This window comes from Polypterus senegalus, chromosome 18 (genome assembly GCF_016835505.1).
Source record: "Polypterus senegalus isolate Bchr_013 chromosome 18, ASM1683550v1, whole genome shotgun sequence".
Classification (NCBI taxonomy): Eukaryota; Metazoa; Chordata; class Cladistia; order Polypteriformes; family Polypteridae; genus Polypterus; species Polypterus senegalus.
Genome location: NC_053171.1, coordinates 21,725,435 through 21,738,087, shown reverse-complemented (window position 1 = coordinate 21,738,087; position 12,653 = coordinate 21,725,435). Strand labels below are relative to the sequence as shown.

The 12,653-nt window shown below is 36.9% G+C and overlaps 1 protein-coding gene across 2 annotated transcripts in view; it reads left to right on the top strand.

Annotated features, from left to right (window-relative positions):
• The window catches only part of trip11 (thyroid hormone receptor interactor 11), a 47,638-nt gene extending 35,318 nt beyond the window's left edge, over positions 1 to 12,320 (top strand). For both annotated transcript variants that reach the window (XM_039742280.1, XM_039742279.1), the window contains exons 15-21: positions 1,155 to 1,258; positions 2,948 to 3,047; positions 4,908 to 4,989; positions 7,116 to 7,230; positions 9,276 to 9,395; positions 9,778 to 9,922; positions 10,694 to 12,320. In XM_039742280.1, the coding sequence (XP_039598214.1) occupies positions 1,155 to 1,258; positions 2,948 to 3,047; positions 4,908 to 4,989; positions 7,116 to 7,230; positions 9,276 to 9,395; positions 9,778 to 9,922; positions 10,694 to 10,905 (878 nt within the window). In that variant the 3' untranslated portion in view covers positions 10,906 to 12,320. The remainder of the gene's footprint in view (positions 1 to 1,154; positions 1,259 to 2,947; positions 3,048 to 4,907; positions 4,990 to 7,115; positions 7,231 to 9,275; positions 9,396 to 9,777; positions 9,923 to 10,693) is intronic.
• The last annotated feature ends 333 nt before the right edge of the window (positions 12,321 to 12,653 follow it).

Sequence of the window (12,653 nt, the reverse complement as noted above, 5' to 3'; positions counted from 1 at the left end):
TTTTCTCCTTTTTTTGTCTTTAGGGTTTTTGGTACATTGCACTTAATAAACTAGGCATACTGTATGTCTTTAGTTATTCAGAGAATAATGATTCATCAAATTTATTTGGGTCTTGAATGTCAAACCAAAAAGTTGGCCAATAATTAGAGAGTGTGAGTAATATGTTGGATGGACTGGCATTCCGACCAGAATGAATGCAGCTTCCTTGCCAATGCAGGAGATCATAATTGAAGGACGGGATTGCTTGGTGTCCCAACCAGGATAGGTGCCAGTTCCTTGCCAGGCCAGGAGGCCTCCTTGCAAGGAAAGAAGATGGCTGCTCAGAGAAGTTCTGCCTTCCCATGTGCACACGATTGCAGAATCCCACTAGTGGTACTCCCACATGGATACCTGCAGGACAGGCTGGGAATTGCAGTCCCATGGAACATCCCTGTCTGGGATTTTGGCTGCCACCAGGGGGAAGCAGCAGTGAATTGTTAAACTCTCCTTGACGGGCCTATATCTGACACGGAAGTGCTTCCAATGTGCATTGCTGTGGCACTGGGAATACTCTTGGGTCTGGCATAAAAGAAGTCAAATTTTGTACATGAGTAGTCAGAGACTGGAGGAGGGTGGCCGATACTGTATGGGAGGTATTGAAAGAGGCAAGAAAACCTATTTTACTATTCTGTTTTGGAAAAGGATTTGGCGGTTTAGGATAGTGCAGTGTAGTTGTCTTGGGGTTTAGGGACTCAGTGTTTCCCCCTTCTGGTAAAAAGAGAAAATAGCAGTCATTTGCTAAAAGCATATTCACTTGGAATTCATTTATTTGCCTCTGATGAACAATGTGTAAAGTTTTTTGGTTATATATCAAGTGTAAAGTGGTTCTGTTTTTGTTCTTGTTGTGCTATTGTTATAGGAATAAAAGTGGTCCTTAATATCTTGTATTGTATCAATTCTCAACAAATGAACAATGTAGCATTAAAAAGTATCTTGCCTGGATGGATGTGTTCAGTCCTTTAAAGTCCTCCTGCTTAGTGAAGTTATTTTAGAATTTCGATACTGAATGCATAAAATGTAGTTCTGTCTTTGAATATGATGAGTTATATACTGTTTTTTTAAATTGATAAATGTTTTCATATAGTTTTGGCTAATGCTTTGACTTCTTGTTTCAGAGGAAAAAGCTATGTATTCAGCAGAACTGGAAAAACACAAAAAAGAAAATTCAGAGTTGAAAAGAAGAACAGAAAAACTGGAGGAAAGAGCGTCCAATCTACAGGTACAAGGGAGAAACAGTGAAGGTGGAAGGACTTTCAAAGTGAGGTAGATGAAGACTAGGCTACTGTGCCATTTTCTTCCCTTGCAGAACACTGAGCACTGAACTGTAGTGCCAATTTAAACAGAAGCTTCCTTCATTTACATGCATAAACATAACATTTTGAGACAGGAGTGGCCAGTCTCGATCAGCAAACATTTGTTCCAACCAGTTTGTTTATCATTGTTTTTAATGAAACATGCTATTTTATTCCATGTTTATCATGGGTATTTTATTTTCTGGAAAACTAACAAAGTGTTGTGTAAGGGGGTGGATTTATAACCATTAATACCTCTGTTTTTCATTGTTTTATTGATTTTTTTCTGAAGTAGCTACTTATTGACACGCATAGAAGTGCAGTAAACTTAAGTGAAGCACAAAGTCATTCTTCCTCATACCTTTAAAAGAGTTAGTTCTATTGTGTCATACCTGATTACTCACCTATCCATCTTTCAACAAAGCAGCTTCATCTTTATTTTTTCTGAAATTTAGCACCACATAACCAAGAGGATGCATGGTTGACCTGCACTTTTATGGAGTGTTTTATGTTTGGTTTTCTTTAAAATGACCCCATAGAGTCCTTTCTAGAAAAGTTCAGCTAATTCCCACTTCAGTTAAATTTAATCTAACCTAAGCCTAACCCTATCAGTACTGGGTGCAAGGCCGGAACCCACACACCAAAGCAAGTTCTAGTCCATCTTCGGGGCCTACTTATACAAACCTCCACTCATGCAGGACCATTTAACCTAACTGGCACATCTTTGGGGCATGGTAGGTAAACTGGAGTCTCCATGTAAAAACCTCATGCAGAACTGAACTGATGCAGGATACATGAGGCAGCAGAACTAACCCCTGAACCCCAATGCCAACCAATAGTAAAACTTCCATCCATCCATTTTCCTTACCAGGTAATCCAGGGCAGGGTTGCGTGGCAGCTAGGGCCCATTCCACCCATTATCCATCACAAGATAGGAACAACACCAGGACAGGGCACCAATCTATCACATGGTGAACCCATATACTTTAGTAATGAGAATTCCCCAAACCTGCATATTTTGGACTGTTGGAGTATACTGGAGCACCCGCAGAAAGCACAAATGACTTGGATCCTGGTCTCCTTAAAGCAGGGCAGCACCGCTACCATTTCACCACAGTAACACAAAATGATAAAACACTAATATTTAATTAAAAAGAATGAGAAAGCAGCCAATTTATTCTTTGTATTCAAATTGATGTCATTGTCAAGGACTATAACCTATTAAATCCATAAAATAAGAATTGGCAAAACAAGACATCAAATTAGCTTAGAAATTCAGTGTTGTTGTGAGTGGACTTTAATTAAAAATTCAGTAGAAATTAAAGCCATTACCTCTGTAGTTGTCCAGGAACAGAGATTTTCAGCCCTAGTCTAAAAGTAAGCAAATTAAGTACTTGTTTGAGATCGATGTATATAGAGTGAATCATAAAGAGCTGTATTGCTTTAATTTTGTATTTTCCATCAGTGACTAAGCAATTCATTTAACATGTTTCAGTAAGCCTCCAGTACATTAAGATACATGCAAAGGTAGTGAGAATTGGGAAAAGTGAAGGACAGGAGAGAGGAAGCAAAAGCGTAGATGTATGATATTGAGTAACTGTTTTTATTTATTCTAGGCAAGACTGGATGAAGCCAATGCTGCCTTAGACTCTGCTTCTAGGTTAACTGACCAGTTGGACCTAAAGGATGAGCAAATTGAAGAGCTCCAAAAACAAGGTGGATATTTGAAAACCAATGGTTTATTTAACAAGTTATTTCAGAAGTGAAAAAAAATCTTTCACATCTGGAGAGTAGAAACTTTGAAGTCAATCTCCCTCTCCACTAATTATTGTGTCATCCTAGGTTATAACCTTGTGTACTGAGAAAGTACCACCTAGGTTGGCAAGCAATAATACTAGACTGGCTGAGATTTCTTAGTGAGCGTTAACAAAAATAAATGACACAAGACCTGCTTTTCATGTCCTTTTTCGCAATTTTTATCAGTTTTGTAACTCTCTGAATTAGTATAATTTGAAAAGCCACTAGCACATAAATTGTGCTATTCATAAATTAACAATTACTGACACTATGTACATTTCAACATCTCTACTGGATCCAAAGGTCTCAGTAATACTACAAAATTGAAGCATTGTGTTAATTTTCCTTCTGATTTTCAAAAGCTTGTGTCAAGTATTTTCAAATGCACCAGTAGTGTATTCTTTTTACCATAGAAACATTTTTGTATAGTTGTATTATTCTTAGAACCATAAGAGACTCCCTATTTCTAGTGAGACCTGGTCCTTCTTTGGTTCTCCATGGATGAGAATTATAGTGCTTCCCATAACATACAAAAAACCTCATGGTAAAAATAGCATACACTGAGGGATAGTCATAACCATATATGATGGGAGCCAACAGCATCTGCCAACTGTAAAACTATAGATGACATATTTTGCCTCAGTCATGATAGGCTGTAATGCAAAGGATAGTGTTAGATAAGTTAAAATAGGAAGGGTATTAAAAGTTTTTTACTAATACATAGGGCTTTTTGTATACTACAAAATGTGTGGCAGTGATACAGGTTAAATATGTATTTGTTTATTGCTTTTATCAAGTGTATTGTATAATCCTGTAATTTTAAACAAGTCACAAGGAAATAACATTGTATAAACACAGTCTATGTCTTTACATCACTTAGCCATCACTGATATTGTGCTCTTCAGGTGTTTAGGTAGAAATCAGTATTGAGCATAAAAAAAGTAAAAGGCTGAATTAACCAGAAAATAAAATGTGTGCAGATTCTAAAAGACAATTATTGTCCCTTGGGTACTGCATCTAATTATACTTTGATCATGTGCATAAGAAGAAAAGTTGTTGAGTTACAGTTAAATACTGTAATTCAGGAAAAGAAAGAAAAAATGTTTCTTTGAAAAATGAAACTAATGTATTCTTACAGCAGAAACATGATTCCATATTTTTTTGAGTCTTTGTTTCTGAATGATGGAGTCAGTTTACTTTAAATGTGAAACCACACAATTGGCTGAGTTACATACTCAGATTGATCGTACCAAGTTACTATCAGCTTGCAGTGCAGTAGTGAACAAAATGAACATATAATGTAGTATTGCAGCTATGGTCGAAGCTGGCTAAAACAAAGTAGTTGAAAGTCAAGCCTCATGTGTTCAGGAGTAATTTTCTTTGTTATATAACCCCCATCCCCCCCTTCCTACCCACGCCATCTGTACACTATTTCAGTGGCAGAGGTTCAATCTATATCGCCAGATAACCAGATGTGATTTTTGCCAGCCTTTTTGTATTACTTATTATAACCCTGGATAAGATTCAAGAATGCCAGACATCCTGATATAATTTGACTTGTGCTGAGGCGGTGGTCACAAAAAGGGTGCAAGTCTGGGTTACTCGTTTCACAGGCACTGCTCTTTTTCTAAAGTCTTGCTAACTTTCAGCATTGTTTTTTTATTTTAAAAATGTCATTCCCTTAATGGCACTTGGTCTGGGAGTCTCCTGTGAAAGGTATCTCAAGTGAAATAATGTGTGGTTCCAGCATGTGAAAAATATTCTGTTTTTGCTTTCCAGTGGGTCTTCGAAAGGAAATGCTGGAAGATGCTCAGAACAAGCTTTTGAATCTTTTGAACAATACTGAAGGGAAAATAGACAAGTAGGTACTCAGTATTAACTGATAAATTAAAAATATCTTATACTCCTGCACACCTTATAGCCCTTTAATAAATTTACTGATATAGCTGAAAAAACTGTGACATCTGGTACATTCAATACCCTGTCAATACCTGATTTAAGTGTTACATGTTTCTGTGATGATGTATGGGTATGTGTACTTAGAATAGAACATGCATTTACAAAAGTGGAATCTTGGAAGGAGAGAGCTAGTATGGCAGACTTGGATAAATATATTGCTTTAGAGCAAGAATGGCCTCCAAAATCTCCTTTTGCACACGGATGGGAACGACATTTTCTGTCATGGAGAGATTGAAGCTACTAGGTGAAGGTATATTAGTAAGGATCTATAAAGAGACACAGCAGCTGGTTCAGGGTAAATTACAAATATACTCAGGGCAAGCATGAACTGGTAAAAAAGGAAAGAATGCTAACAAGTACAGAAGATAAAAGAAATATCAAAAAGACAGCTGGAGTCGGATACTCCCAGTAAAATGAAAGAAATTCCAGAGTCAGAGACCAGGGAAAAATCAAGTAAATTCAGCTTTCATTTTACTTAATATCAGTCATGACTCCGTAAGCTTGCACCTTGAGTAGAATGTTATTCTCCACATAGTATTATTTTCAGTAATGTAAATCCAATCAATGTTATGTTCGTTCATAAATTAATAGAATACCAATATTTTTCATATTTCTTGAAACCCGGTTTGGTAACTTTGTGTGGAGGTTTCATCTTATATCTGTCTTAATGTAAGTTTTCCTGTGGGTTCTCCAGTTTCTTCCTCCTTTCTTGTGTGTAGATAATGGCAGTGAATTTTGTCTGGATTAGCCTGATAAGCTTTGCATGTATATAACTTGGTTCAAACGAAGAAGCCGTACTTGCCAAATCAGTTAATACAAAATTCAAATCACAGTCATGAAATTGTCCCTGATTTGAATTTCTAACACTCAAGAACTTAAGGGTCGTACAATACTCAGCCTTTAGGTGCTTACTTTGCTGAACTTGTGGCTCCAGTTGCCATATTCAGTTCACAGCATGGTTTTACAGAGCATTTATTGGAGTAGGTTCAGGTTTTCTTCATAAAATACTGAAAAATAATTTAGATGAAATAAAAATTGCATGTGTGTTTTATAGATCGGCATTTTAAGATATTAAATGAACTTTTTTTTAGTTCTCTGGCATAATCGGATAGGAACTTGGCTCAAATAAGAGTGCAGCAGCAACCATTGCCAAGAAGCCAGAGACTCTTATCAACAAGGGTTAATGTCTTGAGAAAGATTTAAAATGGATGAGCCAGCATTGCAATAATAGTATGCAATGTGACATATTATGATGCTTTTTCTGTACAAACCTTGCTTATTGGGCAAGGGTTGTTTCTGCATTACAACTGCCGCCACTGATCATTAATGTTTACCTGTGCTGACTTTAAAATCCTAATTTATGTCTAAACAGGATTATAAGAGATTGGGTCCCATACACTTTACACTCTGTATCTCTGTGGACATCCTGCAGTAGTACTTTGGTGAAGTCTTTGTTATAAAGCAATATTGATTATTGTTTTTCATCCTTAGTCCAGCAGTGGTGTTCCAACAACTAAAACTGCTGGTTCCATCTCAGATCTTCAAAAAGAACTGTTAACTCACACTTTTGACGTCTGAGATAGTGATACCTTCAGTGCTAACAAATGTTAAGTTTTGCCTTTAACCTTTTATTTTTTTATATGGTATTTTCTGTTTGTGTGTATATGAAAAGAGTTATCTAAAATATATATAATCAGCCATGTTTGAGCCTTTTAGGCTGTTAAAAGCTGTCTCAGGAAATGTGACAAGTTGTAACTTAACATACCACATTAGACCAGCGTTTCAGAGCTGCACCTGTGTTAGGCCAGTCAGATTGTAGAGAGATGAATGCTAAAATATAAAAAAGGAAGACATTTCCTGTGTTAGATTAGTATATGCAGTCCAGCTTTTCTACTGTTTATGAAAAACCTGTAAATACTTCCCAGTTACATCTACTGTAGATCATACTTGTTGACTCAGCTTTGCAAAATGTTTAAAGGCAGAGGTTGACATTTTATATTGCATTATTCTTTTCTATTCAAACTTTAGAGTCTTAATGAGGAATTTGTTTGTTGGTCAGTTTCATACTCCAAAAAACAAAAGGCCTGAGGTTCTTCGATTGATGGGCAGTATTTTAGGCTTGAAGAAGGAGGATATGGATGAGGTAAGAAAAATTCAGTAAGATTTCATCCTGGGTTACTTTTGGGCATACTCTTCAATATTGCATCTGTTGATGGTGCAGCCAACTTGAAAATAATAAAAAAAAGTATAGTAATTTATCCAATTTTAAATTTTTAACCATGAAATTAAAATTTTAACTATTTGTTTCCTCTTCCTAGTTGAAGTAATACAGTATATCATTTTTCAAAAATTTGAAAGAAAATATCTGTGCATCAAAATAATCAACAGTAATATAATAATGTACAATATATATTTCTAATATATAGAAATTGTGCAGTTGTGATCCCTAGATCACAATCTACCATTGTCTATCAATCAATTAATCAAGAAGAACTCTGAATGGAAATCAATCTATGAATGGGTCGCCAGGAACAAGCCTTTTCTATCAAAAAGAATTAAAGCTGTCTTTCAAAGTTTACTGGCAAGTCTGGATTGGACACAACGAGAGGACCCATGTTTCATGAAGAATTAACATAGCCTCGCACCAACAAAACCATGTCCCTATTGGAGGGATGATCCTTGTATAGGGCTGTTTTTCTGACTCTGGACCTGAGCAATTTGATGTTATTTTGGAAACTGTGGATTCTGGGAGATAATCAAGGAATTAATGAAAAGAGTGGTAGGCCTTATTTGAAAACTTGAATTTGACACTAACTACTTACTTGAATAAGACAATGATCCAGAGTATTCAAGTAAGCCCATTACAGGTTCTCCTAGGAAGAAGAAACTCCATGCATTGCAATGACAAAGCCAAACCCCTTACCCAGAATCCTATTGAAATGATTGTTCAAGGCATCCTTCAGATCTACAGAGCTGGTAGAGTTCTGTAAAGAGAAATGAGGACAGAATCTATCCAGAAAGATGTCAGAAGCCGGTGATTTTCTTTTGAAGGTGACTCTGTTACAAGATTGCCACTAAAGGAGGTGAAAAGAATGAATTTCCTTTTTCATACCTAAATATCTGGTGAATTGTTCAATGTCATGGTTCAATAATTTGTGCCTTCAAATCCCTTTTTATACGTGGGAAGGCTTTATTATTCATTAGATATTCAGGTTAATATACTTATTGTATTATATCAAAAGTACTCTCCACCTTATAGAGTTCATAGACTTTCAAGCATAACTGTATATAACTTTTAGACAATTTGTAGTTGGCAGAGTCATCCAAAAAAAAAAAACACTTTACTTTAAAAGGCTAGACTGTTTTATAGTGAGTCAAGTGGGAATTTAATGGCTTTGACATCAAGTCTGGCATGTAAATGGTCTGTGTTTTCACACTGGAGCTTATGAAAATAGTAATTAGCAATGAATTGCTCAAGAGATTTATTTTGACATTAGATTAAACTGTTTGCTTTCTGCTTTTCAAAAGCATGTCTGGTGAGCTATACATGGAGTGTTGAGTAGTGCGGCATACACTCTTAAGGAGGTTAATTAATCTGAACTGCAATTCTTTCTGTTCTCAGACATGTACGTTGCAAGCAGAATGATGAACCTAGTGCTGGGATCTGAACCAGATGCTTCATGATACATGAGTGCAGTTGGCATACTAAGCACTTTCTTGCTTTTATAAAGTATTTTTCTCTTGGAGATCTGTCTGCTTCTATAAATCTTTGGCGTCCGCCTAGTTTTTTTTTTTTTAATAAAGTTTGCTAAGGCTTTTTGCCAATAAAGCAGACTCGGGGGAGGAGCCACAGACCAACACACCCAGCTGTTGTATCATAAACTGTTCGGCACTGTATTATCTCCAGGTGACTTTGTGCTACAAATGGTTCTCAGATGATGTTATGTGAGCAACAGTTCTACATGCTGTCAGTATACTAGTGTTGCACTTTTTAATTGTAATGCTTATTGAAATAAATTATCAACTGTTTTTGGAAAAGGTTTCGTAATAGTTGGGAAACCCACCAAAATGCAGCTGTTAACAGCTTTCAAGGGGCAGACTTGTCTTTAGGACTGCTCATGTAATGTCTTTCTCACATTCCCTCTTTCTTTCTCATTTTGTTTTATTATTATTCCCCAAAACATCCAGCTGTTGATAGAAGAGCACCGTGGTGTCACTGGTTGGATGACAGGCTGGCTAGGTGGTCGAAATGTTCAAAGTGTCCCCAACACTCCGATGAAAGGGACACCTGCCTCATCATTCAACACTGTAAGTTGCTAGAGCTGTTAGACTCCTAAACACGTAACAAGATTAGAAGTGGAAAAAATATTCTGTTCACCAAATGATCTATATCATGAATCCTACTAAATATTGCCTAGTGTAACTTAAGACAAAATATTCCAATTAAAGGGTAACAGCATTCAAGACAGGAAGCAGTATTTTACAAAGAAGGTTTTGTGAGCCTTGTTCGCGTTACTATTTTATTAAATGAGTATATGGGCAAACTGGGACAGCTGTTTAGTGATTATCTCACAAAAGCGGCAATATTGATTGCAGCTCTCTTCTTTGTAAACTTTACATTCTTAAGCATATTTTTCTCATCAAGTTTTTCCTCAGAGTTAAAAACACTGATTTATTTCATGTCAAACAGTCTTTTTCAGAGCTGTTTGTGAAATTTTTGGAAGTGGAGTCCAGACCCACTCCACCACCTCCAAAGTTATCAGTGTTTGACATAAAGCCTTTGGGGGATGCTGTAGCAGGCAAGCCTTCTGGTGTCAGAGCAGCCAATCTCGCAGGTATGTACGGTTCTACTTATTTTAATTTATTATATTTGTTTTAATTTACCCATTGGATCAAATCAAGTATTATGCATCTGTCTGTCTATCCTTTCATCATATCAGTTTGTGTGTTCCCAGTAGCTGAATTATTGAATCTAAAGTTGTACAGTTCCTACTCTAACTCACTGTGCTACCCAGAGCAGGCTGCCTCAGGTGTTCGTTCTCCACTTATACAAATATGTAAATATTTCTGTGATTCTATATCTGTCAAGAGGCTTGAAATAATGTTCATTGTGGTAATATATAAATTATCTTTGGATGAAATTCACTTTAATGCAAAAAGTTAAAATTAAATCTTAATAAATATAAATGAAGTGTGGCTACTGTGGGTAAGACATTAGACTGTCCACCATAAGGTTCCCCTTTCAGTTTCATCTACTAACTCACTCTGTGACTCTGATTTGTGACCATTTAACCCGTCCAATATGTAACTGGTTCTTCTGTAAGTTAAGCAGTGTTATTTGCTGAATCCTCCATTAAGAAGGAAGAACATACAATGCTCTGTAACATTCCAAACTGGAGCAGGTTATATTGGCCATTTGCTTGGTAGTCTATAGTAGTAGTTTTTGATGCTGATATACATGGGCTGTTTTTAATGCAACAACATTTTGGTTGCTTAATTGAGATAAATCAGGATAAATTAATTTGCTTATGAAAGATAGTTTTTCTACAAACTTGGATTATTTTTTGTGTTTGTATGTCTGACTTTTTAACCCTTTTCAAAAACAGGTACAGCTGGAGCAGATAGACGGACAGATTCCAATCCCTTTCTGGCTCCTTGTTCAGCAGCTGTTCCTCTCACCACGACAGCAACTGGCAGCAGTAGCACTGGACATCTGTTGATGAAGCCAATCTCGGATGCTCTTCCCACATTCACACCTCTTCCTGTGTCTCCTGATGCTAGTGCAGGAGCTGTGTTAAAGGACCTACTCAAAGAATGAGAAGAAGCACTTTATAAGTTTAACTTTGACCACAACACTAAAGCAGGAAGGGCAGTCCACATAACACCCTTGATGTGCTGACCGAACCCATTGTACTGTGTGAGCACATATGTGCTGCCTGTGCTGGCCAAATATGACATTTGCAGCTTGTTTTGCACTTCGGCCATCACACAGGACCACAGCTTAAACCAGAAAATGTCACCTTCTTATTTCTCATTTGACATCACAGTTGATCTTCTCTTTAAGTTAATGCTACTCCATGCCTTCCTTCAGTCATTTCCTCCTCTGCCACCTTGTGAATCCATGACATGCATGGTAACAGCCAGCAAAGAAATTGTTGAAGTAATGAAGCCAAAATGTATAGAGAATTTGTCTTCTGATTATCTATTGTGGGTGACAGTATTTTTATGTGTCTTGCACGAAAAGGTTTAACTGTTGCCATGAGACAAATCTGGTTCCACTGTGATAAGTCCAATTAGAGTGATATACTGTTTACTGCTATGGGCAATAAACCAGTTTAAAAGAGGCCATTCTGATGAGAATACATTCTTAGATTTCAGGTTTGGTTAAGCACTTATAAAAGATTTTCTATGTCTTTTGCATTGTGTATGTAACTTATCCTGCCTATAGGCAGGCGAATGCAATCAGTAAATCTGTTCAGGGTATTATGTGTGGAAAGAGAGTGTAGATGAAGTGACACCTCTCCTAATTTTTAGTATATCGCCTTGATATGATCAGTCTCATGTTGTGCCTACTTAGTGTGGTTATCTAAAAAATGAGGTTGTGCAGAGGAAACCAGTGTTAATCAGAATAGAGAAATAATGTGGGAGAAGCCTTTATATTCAGTACATTTCTTTTGGTTATCATTGTTCAGGATTTAATTTTCCTTTCCATTTTATTTAAAGCCAAGCTTCTTATCTGGCGTAGCTGGAGACTGAGCTAGAGAAAGCTAGCAATCCAATAAAATTAGTGTATTTTTGAATGCATTATGACTCAAGCTGAAAATCCCTATAATTGAAGTGCCTAGTGAGGAACAATGTAGTTAGGTCACAGATGATGCTGTCCCAGACACATCAGAGAGGCCCAGGGCACACCTTTATTTGTATCTCTTTAGGCTGTGATTATGATCAAGATAAGAGTGAGCTGAGTGCTACTGAAGCTCCAGTATGCCAGAGGATATTGTGCTTATCAAGTAACCCTACTTGTTCTGTTTTAGAGGTACAAGGAGCACTAAGGACACTTTGTAAATTTTACCCTAACCTGAGTGGGACAGAATGAGGTGGCACAAGAGTCATGGTGCAGTGTGCCACATGTTTGTAAAATTTGTGTAGTCAAAGGGTGATATTTTGCTGGGTGGCTTTTAAAGCCTAATAATACTCGAGATGTAAATACAAATAAATTTTATTTGCACAGCATTCCTCCACTGCGTTCTCCTAATTGGCTGAGTTTATCATGCTGGTATGCTCGGGTTTGAAACATCTGAACTTACATTTAACTACCTTCCTCTTCGAAGCCTTTTTAGCAGTTTTCATCATGTTGTCATAAGATCACAGCACCAGAAGCAGTTTCCCATCTGGGCTGAATCCCCCTCTCCCTTTCCAAGAAGGACAACTCGTCCAAGAATGAATAAGAGTAGGTGGAGTTTGTTACGCTTCCAGAATATATTTTCTGAATTCTTGGGAACTGTTGTAAGAAATCACTGAAATGCTTGTGTAATGAGAATGAGATGCGACTTCACTTCAGCCTTG